Source organism: Belonocnema kinseyi, chromosome 4, assembly GCF_010883055.1.
Source record: "Belonocnema kinseyi isolate 2016_QV_RU_SX_M_011 chromosome 4, B_treatae_v1, whole genome shotgun sequence".
Taxonomy (NCBI): Eukaryota; Metazoa; Arthropoda; class Insecta; order Hymenoptera; family Cynipidae; genus Belonocnema; species Belonocnema kinseyi.
Window position 1 is genome coordinate 90602512 of NC_046660.1, and position 18406 is coordinate 90620917.

Consider the following 18406-nt stretch of genomic DNA (forward strand, 5'->3'; position numbering starts at 1 on the left):
TCATAATAAATTAAATAATAATACATAATTAAATTTTAATAAAAACTTTTTATTAAAAATTTAATTTTGAAAAATCAATTTTTAAAGGAAATTTAAAAAGATAGGTATCAAAACGTTTCAACAGATTTCTAAAAATTTCAAAAATTTGGAAGATTTAAGGACAATTTATTTAATTTTTAAGCAATTTAAAAAAATTTTAGAATGGTTCGAGTTGTTTTAAATAATATTAAGAAATTAAGAAACTTTTTAATAGATTGCAAACATTTTTAAAGTTTTGAAAGATTTCCTAAAATTTATCAAAAATATTTGTTTATTTTTTCCAAACTTTTAAAAGTTTAAAATATCTTTTAAACTGGCTCTAAATTTTCCTAACATTTTGGAAAATCCTGTAAAATGAAAAAAATATACTTTTTCGACACATCTGAAATCTTTCAAAATTTCTTTGAGTTTTCTCAAACATCTTAGAGTAATAGTCCCTATTATTACTTGGGTGAATTTTTTTCCTTCTTGGTTCAAAAATCTTTTTTGATTGAAATTTCTACTATTTTGTAGAAAATGAGTCCTTTTGGTTTGAAAAGGAACCTGTTTTGATTAAGAATTCAACTATTTTGTTGAAAATTCGTCTTTTTATGAATTCACCTCTTTTTGTTTTTAATAAAAAATCTTTATTTTTCAAGACGGAAACTCATTATATCCATTGAAAATTCATCTATACGGTTGACGGCGTATTTTATTGAAAACTCAACCTTTTGGTAGGAAATTCATATATTTCGTTAAATTTTATATTTTCGTGTTACAAAATTGAACTGTTTTAAAAACAGTTTAATATTTCTTGTTTAAAAATACAGCTGGTAAAAATTAATCTTCTTTGTTGAAGATTCAACTCTTTTGTTCAAAATTCCTCTTTCTATGAATTCGACTGTTTTTATTTAAAATTAAAATCTTTCTCGCTCAAAATATGAATTATATGTTTGTTACATTCTTCGTTCAGAATTCATATACTTTGGTTGAAAATTAACTTTTTTGTTGTTGAAATTTTGGCTTAAAATAACTGAAAACTTCAAAAGTCTTATTAAAGTTGTCCAAGAATCTTAGAAAAATTATATTTATATCAACTTGAAAATAAATAAACTTAAAAATAAATAGTTATTCGAAATTTTTATTTTGTATTAAAAATTGATTTTTTAGTGTTCAGTCACTTGCGGAATTGGAAAAAGACAAAGACCCTACTGGTGTCAGGTGGAAAATCGTGTTGTTCACGCAAATTATTGCAGTGGGTCTCCAACTGCTTTTACCGAAATTTGTGACGCTGGTCCATGTTATCAGTGGCATTCAGGAGAATGGAGTCTGGTAAGTTTCTCCAGATAATTGCTGGAAATCGTTCTGGAAGAGAAAATATCCTTTTTAATTTAATTTTAGTGTTCAGTTACGTGTGGTGATGGAACGCGTAGAAGAGAAGTCACCTGTCGAGATGGTAAGGATTTAATTACGAACAAAACGAATTGTGATTCTACAAAACAACCGACTGACACATCTGGATGTATGCTAACTCTTTGCCCTACAATGGTCAGTATTCAATACAGAGTAATAATTATAATTTTGGAAAATGTCTGTTAAAGGTCATTTTGTTTAGAAAGTTCTTAATTCACAATAATTTTACTAAATTTCAGCAAACTTTGCCATCTGTCACTTCTACATTAAATTCGCCGCTGGATGAACCATCACAGCAGGAAAATGATGTAAATACCAATCGAATTTCACCCCGAAGAGTTTTCAAATGGCACTCAGAAGGTGCAGATGTGGTGAGTATGGAAAAATAAAAATGTTAATCTTTTATTCAACATTTCTTAGGGTGTCTACCCTACCTAGAAAACTTGAAATTGTTAATGAATTTTTATAAACCGGGAAAAAACTGGAAATTCAGGGAATTTTTTTAAATTGCAATATTTAATTAAATAACAATGATTCTCTATTTGCAAAAGTAGTTTTGTATTACTATGTTTAACTATTTTGTTGAAAATTCCTTTTTTTTCTATTGAAATTATTTTTTTAACTGGAAATTTATCTATTCTTTTTGTGGTTGAAAATTTATATATTATGTTAAGGATTCTTTGTTTTTCGTAGAAAATTAATCTTCTTGGTTAAAAATGAATTTTTTTTTGTTTGTTCGAAATTCAAGAGTTTGTTAGCAATTTTTTCTCTCTTTCGATTCAAAAATCTTTCTTACAGGGGGGTTAGGTTGTTGTCTGTCGCCGATTTTTTTGCTTACTTTGCAGGTGAAAAGTGAATCCGAGACTACGAAAAAAAAACTGGGCAACAATTCACCTTTCACAATATTTTTTGCGTAAATGCTCAACTACTACATTTTATGTTCAAAATTGATCTCTATACGAATGCAAATTTAATTACTGGGTTGAAAGTTAAACTCTTGTGTTAAAAATTAATTTTTTTAGTGAGAATTTAACTCTTTGGTGTAAAAATGAGCTATTTCGTTGAAAATTCGGTTTTTCTGTGCCTGAATATTAATTTTTGTTCCGTAAATTTAATTATTCCAGTTTGAACTTGAACTATTATGTTGAAAATTTGTTTTGGTTGAAGATTAATTCTTTTCCGACTGAAAATATACCCTTTCTAATTGAATATTCTATAATATCAGTTAAGCAGTCATATTTTTGATTGAACATTAGTTCTTTTAACTAACCATTTAATTATTCCATTTTTTTGTTAAAAATTAATCTTCTTGGTTGATAATCTTTTTGGTTGAAAATGTAATTATTCTATTTAAAGATTATTGATTTTTATTGAATATTTATCTTTTTTGAAAATGCAATATTTTTCCTTCAAAAGTAAGGAATTTGAAACGGTTTTAATTGAATTTAATATAACTACATTAATTTGACCTGAGTATGAACTAAATTTTAAGTATAAGAAGATAAAATAAAAATTTGTTTAAATCATTATTTAAATTTATGGACTTTAGATGTCAATTCAAGAAATTATTAATTATTTTTTTTGTATTATTTAATTATTTATTTATTAGATCGTGTTGACATATTTAAAAATATTTTTTAATATAATTTGTCAAAGCTTTCGGAATAAAATATAATGATTGGATCCTTAGGAACTGAAAAAAACCTAATGTATAATAAACTCACGAAACTGCAAATATTATGAGTCGATTGTTTAAAAAAATGCTAAATATTGGAATGACTCCGTGCCATAAAAATTAGACCTGAAAAAACCTGCATTTTTCAGAGATTTTTTTGCAGAATTTGAGTAGACACTCTGTTTCTAGAAAGGACTCTAACCTTTAGATAGTTTAAGAAAATTGAACTGTAAGAGCTTCTCGAAAAGTTAATTAATCCGCTTTTAATTGCAATTAGGTGCCAAAAAGGATTCCATGCAATATTCAACCTTGCCCTGTTTGGAATACAGGAGATTGGAGCCAGGTAAATTTAACTTTTGAATATTTCAGATGAAAGCCTTATTTTTGAAAAATCTTATTTTAAATTGATAAAATTAAATTTTCATAATATAAAACTTAATTCCGAATCCTAAGGATACAAAATTAATTGATTAAATATTTTTAAACAGTGCGACGTAGAATGCGGCGAGGGTTATCAGTATCGTCAAGTTCGATGTCAAAGTTCAAGGGGAACTATTTTGCCAGACAAAGAGTGCTCGATAAGACAAAGACCCCGGCACGTGCGGAAATGCGAGAAGTCAACCTGCGGGCCCTCAGTGCACAACTCCTTCCACCGATGGCGAACTTCCAATTGGAGCGCAGTGAGTTATCAAAAACCACCAATACAAAACTCTCACGTAAAATTACGGTTACCAATTGCAATTGCTGCAAATTTTGACCGACGGAAATTAGAGAAGGTTCAGGAAATGGTCCAGAAGGAATTGCTTATGGGAATCGCCTTATTTGAGAACATAAAATGAAAACAAAATTAGAATCTATCAAGATGTTTTCAAAATTTAACACTTGTTGAGGTGTTCAGTTTAAAAGATATGGTAAATACAGTGAAACTCTTCTATAGCGCTGATTTTGGGGCTGGCGGTGGGTGGGAACTAACTCATTATAGCCCGTTTCGCTTTTGTTTGTGCATGTCTGAGTGACAACCTACCTGTGGCGCAGCGTCATTCTCGGTAGGGCCATTGAAGGGAGGGCTATGGAAGGTTTTCACTCTAGATACTTAATATAAACCTGATTCCTAGAAGATAAAATTAAAGGTAGGTATTCAGTTGTCCGAAATTTCATTTTTCCTCAAATTCATTATTAAGAAAAAATCACTAGATTACTAGACGCCTTCGAAACAGTTGATAGATGGGTTTCTGTTTGCGAATTTTTGATAGAACTGTGAATCAAATTGACGTTAGGTGGCGTTTTGTGATAATTATTTAATCTTCTTTTACCAAGACGAAGAAGAAGAGTTTGTGGACAAAAGAAACAATAATCTTGTTCTAAAAAAGGCTTATACTTTTACTTCGTAGATTGTATTGTCACATAACTTTTAACAATATTAGAATATTACTATTTAGAAAATCACCAGGAATCGTCCAGGGAGGGGCCAACTATTGATGTTCCCCCCTCTCAAATCGAATGATTAAATTCATCAGATCGTTTTAATTTCTCCAAAAATGCACCTGAAATCTTTAGGAAATAATTTATGTTAATGTGAAATATTATTAATCTATCTGAAATATTTTCAAAATATCTTTAATAGTTTATAAATATTTGCTAATATTTTTAGAATGATTTAAATCTCTGGGAAATCACTGAAATCTTTACGAAATCTTTTTAATCTATCCAAAATCTTTATGCAATATTTTAAATCTTTGAGAAATAATTAAAATCTTTTAAAATATTGAAAAAATTTAACTGTTGAAATATTTTTAAAAATCATTAAAGTCTGTGAAATCTTTTATATTTGACAAAAATGTTTGCGAATCCTTTCAAATCTTCGTGATGTCTTTGAGTAATTTATAACAATGTTTGTTAAATCTTTGAAAATCTTTTTGAAATCTTTCAAATGTTTTATAAATATTTGTTCATATTATTAAAATAATTGAAATCTTTATAAAATCATTGAAATATTTTAAATCTATCCGAAATCTTTACAAAATACTGTAAACCTTTGTAAATTTTTTAAAATATTTGGGAAATCATTGGAATCTTTATAAAATATTGCAAATGTCCTTGAAATATTTGGTCTATTTTTTAAATTGTTGAAATATCTGGGAAATCATTGAAGCCTTTGTCAAATCTTTTCAAACTATCTAAATATTTTTAAAAACATTTGAAATCTTTCGAAAATCATTGAAATCTTTGTAAAGATTAAAAATGTTTTTAAAATATTTGATTATATTTGCGAAATTGGTTAAATCTTTGCAAAATCCTTGAAATGTATGTTAAATATTTTTGAATTACTTGGTATATTTTGGAAATTCTTGAAATCTTTGCGAAATATACTAAATCTTTGGAAAATCATTGAGTTCTTTCTGAAATCTGGAAATCTTCGAAATATTTGTAAAATATTTTGAAATTATTGAAATCTTTGCGAAATATTTGAAATATTTTGGAAATGTTTGGTAATATTTGTAAAAATGATTGAAATCTTTGTCAAATCTTTTGAAAATAATTTAAGTCTTGATGAAATCTTTTAAATCTATGCAAAATCTTTGCGACATTTTTTTTAGCTTTTGAAAATAATTCGAATCCTTGTGAAATCTTTAAGAAATATTTGAAATATTTAGTAATATTTGTGAAATCATTTAAATCTTTGGGAAATCATTGAAATTTTTCTGAAATCTTTGGAATCATGTGCGAAGAAACCTTTGAATGTTTTGAAGATTTTTTGGAATATTTAGTAATATTTTTGAAATTATTGAAATTATTGAAAAATCATTGATATCTTTGTAAAATCTTTCAAATCTATCCCCAGTCTTTGCGAAATATTTGATATCTTTGGAAAATCATTAAAACCTTTCCGAAATATTTGAAAACTGTGGTATCTTTGAGAAATCATAAACTTAGCATTTTTTATTACTGAATGATAATTCACATTATTAAATTTAAATCGAAATCAAAACGAGGTTATAAACATCTGTAACCATAGAAATGGTGTATATATTTATTTTAAAATTGCCTACTTTTCTATTTTCTCTCGCGCATTTAAAAGTAGAAGCAAATTTAAATGACAAAGAATTCTTATAAACGCCACCAAACGTCTATTTGTAAAACGATTTCGGACAAGTGAATACCTACCGAATAAAGAATTTGAAAAGTTAAATCTCTCATGCAATATTTATTTTTATTATTTTCTAAATATTGGATTTAAGTTGTCAGAAAATCTTATACCGATAATGAAATTGAAAACAAAGTTGAGTTTTCGAAACATACTATCGGATCCTTCGGTCTGAAATACTTTCTCAGTTATCAGAGCCCGTCACCTTTTTCCCCTCTTAAAACTAAACAATTCTCTAAAATACGAAAATACGAAAATACGAAAATTCTTATCAATAATTTGGAATGTTATAAATGTGTAGATAATTTTTTCCTGTAACGGAGGACATTGTGTTGATAGGAAAAACTAGAAAAAGAATTAGATAAGTGTAAGGACCCAAATATGTAAATACAGCAAATTTGTTAAATATGCAGTTTTCTGTTATTTTAAACTCCTGTTTAACCCTTAAACTGCCAAAACGCCACGACCGGTACACTGCTCTTCGAAGGCCAATAACTAAGACTGTTCGACACTACGAAAAATTGAGATATATATATTTTTTCTTTGCTTAAGATCTCCTCTTTCCGATGGTAATAATGAAATTCCTCAAAAAATGTATCTATTATTCCAAAATGCAGTTTAAACGAAAAAAACACGTGATTTTTCAAGAGGAAAAAGTTCTTGTAATTAGCCAAGGTATATGCCTAAATTTTTCAGAAGCGTTTTGAGCAAAATTCAAGCATATTCCTTGGTTAATTACAAGAACTTTTTACTCTTGAAAATTTTTTCGAAAAGAGCATCGTTTATTGTAAAAAAATTCATGAATGTTTTCACAAAAATTTTGCCATTAAGACGCCATTTTGAAAATACTTAAACGAATAATCGATCTTCGAACCATGGATTCTCAAAGTTTAGATTTTATTCCACCGATTAGTGGGGTCCCAGAACAATTACAGACTCGAAAAACTTTGAAAAATGGATCACAAAAAAAATAGGCACGAAAAATGACGTGTTTTTTTTTTGTTTAAACTGCATTTTGGAATAATAAATACATTTTTTGAGTAATTTCCTTAGTATCATCGGAAAGAGGAGATCTTAAGCAAAGAAAATATATATATATATATATATATCTCAATTTTTCGTAGTGTCGAACAGTCTCAGTTATTGGCCTTCGAAGAGCAGTATACCGATCGTGGCGTTTTGGCAGTTTAAGGGTTAACTGAAATAAGACATTGTTTTGAACGTCTAAGAGTTTTCCACATTGATCGATATTAATATGTGCACATATTTCAACCAAGTCTAAGGAAATAAAAGAAGAAAGGCATGATTTTCAAATAGGAACTTCTATACATACCGAAAAAATACGGCTATTTATTTTCGTACAAATATTGCTCCTTTTCCAGGTCCCGCTATTCATGTAACCGCGGCCTTCTCAAATAGTTTTTTAAACATTATTTCTTTCTAGCTTAACGAGGGGTGTGTCGACTCGAATTTTAAGTGTACACCAGGTTATAATTTTTTTTTAAAGATTTCAAAACTTTCTAAAAGATTTACAGGAATTTAGATTTCAAAATATTTCAATGATTCCATAAAGATTCTATAGTTTTCGAACTTTTCAAAAATTTCAGAAAGGTTTCTCAAAGATTTCAAAGATATCACAAGTTTCAAATATTTCAAAAACTTTCACAAAGATTTAAAAGATTAAAAAGTTTTCGAAAATTTCAGATTTAAAAAAATTTCACAAGGATTTCACAGATTTCGAAGATTTACAAGATTTTAAACATTTCAACAATTTCACAAAGATTAAGAAAATATCAGTTTTAAAAAAATTTCAATAAAAAGAGGCAAAAAACAGTTCTAAGTTTGTTTGAGATAATATATGGGGAAAATACCCATTTTTACGAATATTAGACTGGAAGGGGTAGATTTCAATAAAACTATTGCAAATAACATGCGTTTTTTTATATCACTTTTCCAAATTTGACGTAAGCACTTATTTTTTATTTGACACCCCAACACCTTTCAACACGCCCCAAAAACTAACCACTAAACGAGGATCAAGTATTTTGCAAAATATTGGTTATAAATATTACTTTTGTGCATTTTTTTATCAAAGATCATTTATAATAGTCAAATTAAAAAGTGCGGTGTATTCATTAATTATTAAATGTTGAAAAAAATTTATTTGTTTCAACAATATTCTTTTTTAATTTTATATCAAGTGCGCGGTACCCTCACGAAAAAGATCAAACATTTAGGCAGTATAGAAAATCAGAACGATCGAATAAATGTGTTGTTAATTGTCTAAACAACTTTTTAGTGTTTAAATATAACTTTTGACTGGAATAAGGGAGAAAATTGTAGTCTTTATCAAATTTTTGAACACACTGGACAGAATTTTGATATGCCTGATATTTTACCACTTGTTATAATTGTTTAAACAATTTTAATTTATTAAAATACTTGTTCCAACAAAATGTAAAAACATGTACGCCTTCTCTGAGAAAAATTAACCAATTTTTAATTGTTTAAATATTTTTTTATAGTTGAAATGTAAAGTTTTGAAAAGCATAATTTTGCAGTTAGATCCTTTCATATTCACACTTTTTTTTAAATTACACCTCCGAGTAACTTGAACTATTTAATTCTAATAGAAAATCACAATTAACTAATTAGTTCATATCATTCAGAAAAAGTGAAAATTGTATCTGTTTTCTCGAAAAAGGTTTTTAAACAAGTGAAAATGGCTTAAACAACTATAGATAAATAATTATAAGTGTAAACATAAGAGTGTCTAATAAAATTGGTTGAAAAACTACACTTTTCTGTCTTCTTCCAGTCAAAAGTTACTTATCAACAATAAGTAAATATTTAAACAATTAAAAATGAACTAAATTAATTGTGTTGATTTTTTATGCTTATAATTAGTTCATGTCACTAAGAAAAAATTTGAATGTGGGATATTTTGTCGAAAACAATTATTCAGGCAAATGGAAATTATTCAAACATTTTAGCAATAAAAAGTTGTTTAAACAATTAATAGAAGATTGAATCGGCTATCTTGATTTTTCTTATTGTCTATTTTTTTAAAGAAGTAAGAATGGTTTAAGCAATAAATAATTAATAAAAAATACAGAAAACTATTTTATTTGCCCATTAAAAGTGTATTAATAGGTTCTCTCTTATAGGGTAGGTTTTGAGCATGCTAGAATGGGTTGGGGGGGGGGGTCTTAAAATTTTTAATCAACGCATACTTCACATTGGGGGAAGAAATTTTAAAAATTATATGTAATTTGCACTTCTTTTTTTAAATTTAAGCCTTTCAGTCTCGTTTTCGTAAAAATGGATGTCTTCCCCATATATTTTTAATGAGAAATTTAAGGAAATGAGCCCCTCAACATTGTCAGATCGAAAAAATTTAAATGTTCTTTTTTGTGAACCTCGCCAAAAGAGCCATCATGTCAAACGAAATTCAAACTTTAGTTTTTTGGGCCTCCCTAGTGTTAAACCCGTCGTTGCTTATGTAGAAATAAAAAATATATAATCTTTAAATTGTATTGTTTATCTTTCAATGTTTTATCTTTTTTAACTGGGTTTAAATATATTTTTATCAGTAGAATTTCCTGAATTGTCCTGCATAATTTTTTGATAATTTTTAAAAACACAAAAATTACCATGTAATACTTTATTTGTGAATTTTAGGGTAACTTCATTAATATTTTTAAAAAGTAACTTGTAACGTACTTAGTTACGATTTTTTCAGTAGATTGGAACTTAAATTTCAGTTACTCTGAAGTTAGTTTGTGTTTTTTTTATGTCAACTATTAAGAAAGTTTTAATGGTCAGTTATGGGTAAAAATTTTTTTTTTTATGTTTGAGGATTCAGCTATTTTGTTGAAAGTTCATCTTTTTTGTTGATATAATAACAACTATTGTATTTTTCGTTGAGAATTTATTTATTTTTATTAAAAATTTGTGTATTTTCTCAAAAATACAACTATTTTGTTAGAAAGTGTTGTTTTTGGTCCGAAAATGTATCTCTTGGTAAAAAAATCTCTAGAGGGTTCAGATTTTTTGCGAACTATTCGAATTTTCTGGTTGAAAATTTAACTGCTTGGTTAAAAGTTAAATTGCTTTGTTGAAAATTCAGTTTTTTGGTTGAGGATTCATAATTTTAGTTTAAAATTCACCTCTTTGATTGAAAACTAAACTGTTTCGTTCCAAATTTAATTTTTTTTTTATAGAAAATTCAACTATTTCGTTGGAAATTACTTTTCTTTTAATTTAACTCTCTTGTTTGTAAATTTGTCTTTTTGGTTTGAAAGTGTTATGGAAATTCAAACATTTGCTTGAAAATTGATGCATTTTGTTATAAATTTAACGGATGATTGAAAAGTAACTTTTTTGTTGAAAATGCATTCATTTGGCTTGAAAATTCAACTTTTTTATTCAAAAGTGTTCCTTTTGTTTTGGAAATTAATTTCTTTCGGTATTTTGATTCTCTTTTGTTGTAGAAAATACAACTGTTTGGTTACAAAATTTAACTGAAAAATCTTCGTTGATTGGAAATTCAACTCGACTGTTGAAAATTCATCTATTTTGTTGAAAATGCAATGTTTTTATTTGAAATGCTAGGAATTTATAGCGTTTCAATTTAAATCCTCGTCAAAGGTGTTTTCTCCGAAATTGAAAGCATTTTAGGCTCTGATATTACAAATTGTTACGGGGATTTCAGAATGGAGTCTTAAATTTGGATACATTTTTCTGGATTTAATTGAACCAATTTAAAAGTATAATAAGTATAAAAATTATTTTCTACAGACATGCAAATAGTATTCTCAACTATTTTTAGTACCATGAAACGTGGGAATATAATTGCCAAAATTAAATACTGGAGCCGTGATTTTAACTTGAAATTCAATATGAAAAATCATTTTTAATGACTGATAAATATAAGATGAATGTAACAAGTTATTCTGACAAGTTATTTTATTCTAAATATATATTATTGTTCACTTGCTAAAATATATATTTTATTTACTTTAACTAATGCCTATTTCTTTTTAAATTAAGTTTCTATGAATTACCATTTGGTTATCTTGATTTTTAAATTATAAAACAAAAAGATGAAAAGTGAAAATGAAATAAATAATTCCCTTTTTTACCTCAAATTTAACTTCTGAACCGGGCTTCCTATTTTGTACATGCTGGATTTTTTTAAAGTGTTCGGCTGGCTGTGGAGAAGGAGTTCAACGTCGAAATGTTACCTGTCATCGAGTCAATTCCTTTGGATTGCTCGATCCAAACCCGATTGAAGGATGTCCAACCGTTGATAAGCCACCGGAGCAGCAACCTTGTAAAATCAGCGAGTGCATTAATGAGCATTATTGGACTACTGGAAACTGGAAAAAGGTTCGAAATTATATTAGTTTCAGCAAAACGATTATTTTAACTTGCAGTGTAAATCAAATTACTACTCGCGCTTGATTTCTGAGACTCAAATCAAACTATTAAAATATTTACAGTGCAGCCATGCCTGTGGAAGAAAAGGTAGACAAGTCCGAAGACTATTCTGTCACAATAAAACTGGAAAAAAGGTGCCCCGGTACAATTGTCCTGCTGAATTAAAACCTCAGCGAAAAAGAAAGTGTAATCAACGTCGCTGTGGTCCATCTTCGTGTTTAGAGATTCAAAGAAGATTAAAATCTACGAGAGATGGAGAATATACTCTTGTAATTGGGGGAAGAAATATGTCTATTTATTGCCATGGAATGGGTAGCAGGGAGCCTAAAGAATATCTGACCTTGCCTGCTGGTGAAAAAGAAAACTTTGCTGAAATTTATGATAAAAGGTGAGATTGAAAAAATAAATCGACACGGTTGATACAGTTGCTGGTTTCAAAATTCCATCGATTTTTCCAGGGTTCCCAGGCCTACTTTTGAAAAAATTCTAGATCTGTTTAAAAAAAAAATCCGGCAAATTAAATCCAATTTCAAAAAATTCATATATAATTTTATTGGTAGAAAAATCAATTCGTATGGATTCGGAAATTAGACATTTTCCGTAACATACTAAAACTTGAGTTACTTTTTAAAAATGCCATGACTTCCAGGTCTTTCAGGTTTTGTAGCAACCCTGATCGAAAATAATAAGTGAAATAGAATTCGAAGCAATTAAAAATAATTGGTAAATTAACAAGGTGTAATATTTTCAGACTACACAATCCAAAAACGTGTCCCTTTAACGGGCAGAGGAATGACAGCTGTCATTGTGTCACTGATCCAGGAACCATTTCTGGAATCACAAAGTTTAAGAGAATTCGAATAGATCCAAATACGCAATATATTATTGGTAAAAGAATTATATCTCAATTTAGAATTATTGAATAGTAATGTTGAATAATTCTTGGAAATTTAAAGACCTTTGAAAATCTATTTAAACATTAATTTTATATTCACAGCTGACGATTATACATTTTCGTGGAACGAAGGTTCGAAACGGGTGGAATTTGGCAAAGCTGGTGATTGTTACAGTTTAGCTAATTGCCCTCAAGGTCGATTCAGCATTAATTTGAGTGGAACTTTCTTTAAACTCTCTCCTCAAGTTTCTTGGACTACTCAAAAATCAAGAGCTTTTCTCAAGATCAACAGGGTAGTAAGTACAGTTTTACTTCCACGCTTACGTACAAAATTTAGTTTCAAAACTTTTTGAATGTTCAATTATTAGTTTGAGTAGAAAAACTTATCCAATTATCTTAAATGTCGCTGGCTATATCATACGAAATAATTTCACATTCAACGACTGACTGAAAAATTCTTTTCATCTTCAGGGCTTTAATTGTACAATTTTAATGTTTAAGTCTTGATTTGTAACTATTTAATTCAAGAAGTTCAAAATTGATTAATTTTACGTTCGAAACTCGATTAAATAGATAGATACAGTGGTGCGCAAAAGTTTTGGGCCAAACACATTTTTGACTATATCTGGTGAATAAAAGCAGTTGAGAAAAATTGAATATATACAAAATTTCAGTATTTTATTGAACTACAAAACTACAACATTTACATATTTTTAATGAAGTTTTGTTGACAATTTCATTCACATTGTTTGTAACGACAGTGTTCAAAAATAATGGGCCACATTTATCCCATAGGTTCATAAAATAGTTAACGTTCATAAAATCAACAAGAAAGTTATTATTCCGTTGCTTATTGACTAATACTTTGTAGCCATACCCTTAGCAGCAATTACAGCAGCACATCGTCGAGGCATTGAATTAAATAAGCGTTTAACGTAGTCTTTCGGTATTTTTTCTCATTCTTCCTGAAGAGTTCGCCATAAGTCATCCTTGTTCGAATGTTTCTTCGTTCCAACATGTTTTCCGAGTGTGTCCCACAAATTTTCAATCGGGTTTAGGTTTGGAGATTGAGCTGGATGATCCAGAAGCTTCACTTTTCACCCTTTCAAAAATTCCTGAACCAGCTTCGACTTATGTTTCGGATCGTTATCTTGCTGGAAAATCCAATTTTTGGGCATTTTTCTTCTAGAATATGGTAACATTTTTTCTGCCACAATATCTCGATACATAACTTTGTCCATGATGCCTTCAATCTTGTGCAGTGGACCTACTCCTCGCGAAGACATAGCGCCGCAAACAATGACTGATCCACCTCCGTGTTTGACTGTTGGAATTTGATACCGAGAATCGTATCTGGTATTTTTCGGACGTCGAACATACTGCTTACCATCACTTCCGAATAAACTGAACTTCGATTCTTCAGAAAAAAGTACTATAGCCCACTGCTCCGGAGTCCAGTGTTGGTATTTCTTCGCAAAATCCAATCGGGCCTTCTGATTCTTCTTGCTGATCAAGGGTTTCTTAACAGCAACGCGCCCGAACAGGCCCATATCGTTCAAACGACGAGCCACAGTGCTCCTACTCACGTTTGCAAGGTTTTCATCGCGGAGTTCATTGGCAATTTCAGATGCTGTCTTCTTGACATCAATTGTTGATTTGCGTTTGATGATCTTGTCAACACGAATTGTCGTTTTCCGTGATCTACCAGATAGTGGGAGGTCCAGCAGACTCTGGGTAGTACTGAATTTCTCAATTAATCTATTTACAGTACTCTTACCAATTTTCAATGAGGCAGCAGTTTCACGACAAGTTTTCCCTTGTTCAGAAAGATTTAACACAGCTGCCCGAATCTCATGGGTCGTATGTCTCGGCATTTTGACTTCAGAATGAGTTGATCTGATAGGTTAAACAATTGACAAACGCAAGGAATCGAAGTGGTTACCATAGCAATTGCTTCTAAAGATATCTGAACATAGTGGCCCAATACTTTTGCACACGTCAATATGGAATATATTCGAAAAAAAAAATGGAATTTTTTTTCAAAACTTGTTACCTACCTTAATGTTTGGTACAAATAGTATACATAATTCCTGCATCAATGGATGTTTACTCGGGTTCGCCTTTGAAGGAATAGATCAGAAAAACAATGTGGCCCAAAACTTTTGCGCACCACTGTAATTTCAAAAGCTATACTGTGTTTGAAATTAAAAAATTAAAATTTCAACCCTTCTAAATTCTATAAATTTATTTTTAATTTAAAGTATTACGAAAAATTTTCGTAATTTATATCCTTGTAAATTCTGTAATTTCGAATTCAAATACTAAAATTAGCGCAGTTTAAATCACTTTAAAGTCTTAACAGTGGAGCAATTTTTAATTTGAAGCCATCATCAACATTCAAAATAAATTGAATTTTGAAGTTTTTGAAATGAAACTTTTATGATTCTGCTTTATTTTCAATGGAAAGCCTCAACAGTTGCGCAATTATAGGTTGGAAGTATTAAATATTGAATAGTGATAAAAACGTTGAATTTTAAGTGCTGAATAATTTAAGATTGAAAATAGCAACATGTTTTTAATTTGAATCGTTCGAAGTTGGAGAATTAAATATGAAAACCTTGTAACACTTTAATTATTATATGATATTATTTCAGAATGATCAAAATGAATAATGGTAAAGTTTAAATAATATTATATAATTCCCATTTGACGTCCTTCCTAGTTCAATAATTTTCAATGCAAGACACTAAAAATTTAATATTTTCAGTTTGTGAATTTATAAGTTAAAAAGTTTTAAATAAGTAGCTTGTGAAATTGAATAAATTGAAATTCATTCTTTCAAAATTATTTTAAAAAATGTGAATTGGAAGTACATATTGGTAAAATTAGAAAAATTTCTAGATTGTGCAATTCTACAGATTTTCTTTTAAATCAAAACCTTTTTAAATTGTGCAATTTAAATAATAAAATCTTTGAATACTACTGGAATAATTATAAATGCAATGTGCTCAAAATCCAATTAAGTTAGATTTAAATTTCAAGAATTCGATAATTTCAAATGAATAGTTCTTCAAGTGGTACAATTTTTTTTAAGTATTAGAAAATTTCTGGCTGAAAATTAAACTGTGCCATACTAGTTAGATAATTAAATTGAAAACGTAAAAAATTGAATAATTCATAAATGAGACCAGTTGAATCGCTTAATTGTATAGAATGAAAATTGAAGTCTTTTTTTACTTTGAAATTTTACCATTTTAAATTTTTTCATTTGGAAGTCGTCTAATTTTGAAAGTTTAAGATTTGTATAACATTGAACTGCTGAGTTTTAAATTGTTCAATTTTTAATTTTTAGTTTCGAATGCTTCAAATTTAGAATTGTTTTGAATTCGCGGAGCGTTTGTTAATTTGGGTATTCCTTGTTAAATACTTCGAATTATAAATTCTTTAGTTTTAAAGTTTTTGAATTTGATGATCAGGACATTACCGGGAATTTTTTCTGAGTTTTGAGCGGCCAATATGGTACATAAATTTAATTTATTCAAATTTGAAATAATTTTTTTTAGAACGACCAGATGATTTCGGGTAAATGTGGAGGGTACTGTGGGTTCTGCACCCCAATGGCTGGCTTGAAGCTGGACATTCTGCCACCCTAGAGCTGAAATTTGCCTTAAAAATTTGAATCTTTGCTCTTGTTCGATTGAAGAGTGAGAAACCTCGTTGGTATACTAAACGAGATCTTCAAGAATCCTCACCTTGAGGTTCTTTGGTTCATTCGGTTCATCATCAGAGTGTGTGAATTGCCTAGATGAACCTATACATTTTACGAAAAACTAGAAGCTCGAGTACCAGGCTGCAGCACGTCCTTACGGCGAAATGTATTCGTGCCATAAGTCTCACCAAAAAAAGGAAAATAATGAAAAAAATGAACTGCGTGAGAGTGTGTGCTTGTCAAATGAGTAAATGTATACCAGTTTCAGAAATAAGCGTGAGTTGCAGACAAATGCTCTTTCTTTAAGTGTATAAAGACCTTTTTTACAGAAAGTTTTATATATTAATATAAATTCTATATAAAGTCGAGACGTAAAGTTATTACCATCTATTTTTAATATTCGTAAAAAATGTACTTCAATATTTCATAAAATTTTAAATGCGCCCATGACGTCGCAAAAATAGCGATCTTTTTCTTTTAGCCTATCGAATTTTTTCTCGTTGCATTTTCGAGATTAATTAAAGCCCAGAGTCGTGCTTGCATGCCAACTGACTTACCGAAAAACTATGGTTTATGTTTTACGCTCTCTTCTAAAAATATAGATATATGTTAGTCGTATACAAAATAAGCGCATCTAACTCGTATTTATGAAATTAATTATACATATTACGTATTTTTTTCTGCCATTCGAACTTTTATTATTGTTCCTTTATTTACTACTAGTTTCTACTTATTCTATTTATGCAATTTGCGTTTTTAATTATAGGTTGTAATAGTATATTAAGTGCCACACATATCTTAAATGAGGTCGATTCTTACCGAATCTTTATTGCCATGAGTACTTGTAATTTAAATTTCGAGTTAAGGAATTCTTTACAAGGATGCGTCTGTACTAGTCATTTACGCTTCTGGCGGACTTAAAATGATATCTTACCGATTAATAAAAAGTGTCAGAAAACGCGGAAAAAGTATTTAGTGTTCTATGATGACACCACGAAGAGAAATTTAATTTAAGCAAGAAATGTTTAAAAATTCGAATAACTTGTCAGAGTAAGGACATATTTATTTGAGTAAGTTTTTCTCAATAAAATGTTGTTTGTGACGCATAGATCACTCTAGGAATATTTTTGTATCAATAAATTATTCGACTTGTTTAGGAACATTTTCTATATTTGCTTCAAATAAAATATTTATCTCGAATAAATATTTCTTACTCTCAATCATCCTACTTATCCAAATTTTCTGTTGATTTGGAATCTGTAAACAAGACTCTTTTTTTAAGGAATGAATTTTATGTAAATTAAAAGTATACTGCCATATTTTTGTCGCGGACTTTTGGAACGCAATTAATAGACTTTAATGTTAGTTAATTATAGTTTAGTATCGATGTATGCAACTATATATTCAGTATATAGTATCTCGCCTTAGAAATCTTATGACTGAATGTTTGAACTCTGAATGATCGAGTAGCAGATTTTTGAAAAATGTTGATTGAGTACAAATTGATATTAAATCTGTAAAAATGTTTTAAAAAATTAAATCAAATGTTATGTAAGATGGCATTTCTTCCGAATGAAAATTGAAGATTAATTTTTTTTAAATTTTAATTAACAATCTGTTAGACGATAGTTGCTTTATAAGCGTCAGTATATAATTTTAATATTGCATGCGTTTCTTTCTCTAGTAAGAACAATTTCAAATAAATAGAAATAATTTTCATATCTAAAAAAGGGTCTCTTTTTATTCATCCTTCTTATTTTTTTTTAATAATTAAAATAGTTAATTTTACCCATAAACTAAAAAATACTGACGAATTTTTTGTCGGTGAAGTATTTAGTAGTAAACAACAATAAAAAATGTACAAGCTACAACTTTTTTTAAAAGTAGGTATAAAAAACATTTTTAAAAAATTTTAATTAGTTAAAATTTTTTCAAGGTATTGGGAATGATGGTCTGCCATTTCGCCACATGGTGCCGAAAAATGGAACTAGGAAGAGTAGGTACAATTTTAAACATGTATTTTAATTTTTGCATAAAAGTGTTTTTACGATTATTTTGTAAAGTATAAAACAATTATAGAATACTAAAAACAAATATTTATCAAAAACA

At 28.7% G+C, this 18406-nt stretch overlaps 1 protein-coding gene across 4 annotated transcripts in view; it reads left to right on the top strand.

Annotated features, from left to right (window-relative positions):
• Positions 1–17955, top strand: part of LOC117171443 (A disintegrin and metalloproteinase with thrombospondin motifs 9) — a 263326-nt gene extending 245371 nt beyond the window's left edge. For all 4 annotated transcript variants that reach the window (XM_033358776.1, XM_033358777.1, XM_033358775.1 and 1 more), the window contains 10 exons: positions 1189–1350; positions 1420–1566; positions 1671–1802; positions 3384–3449; positions 3595–3786; positions 11454–11642; positions 11756–12081; positions 12445–12581; positions 12691–12884; positions 16152–17955. In XM_033358776.1, the coding sequence (XP_033214667.1) occupies positions 1189–1350; positions 1420–1566; positions 1671–1802; positions 3384–3449; positions 3595–3786; positions 11454–11642; positions 11756–12081; positions 12445–12581; positions 12691–12884; positions 16152–16241 (1635 nt within the window). In that variant the 3' untranslated portion in view covers positions 16242–17955. The remainder of the gene's footprint in view (positions 1–1188; positions 1351–1419; positions 1567–1670; positions 1803–3383; positions 3450–3594; positions 3787–11453; positions 11643–11755; positions 12082–12444; positions 12582–12690; positions 12885–16151) is intronic.
• The last annotated feature ends 451 nt before the right edge of the window (positions 17956–18406 follow it).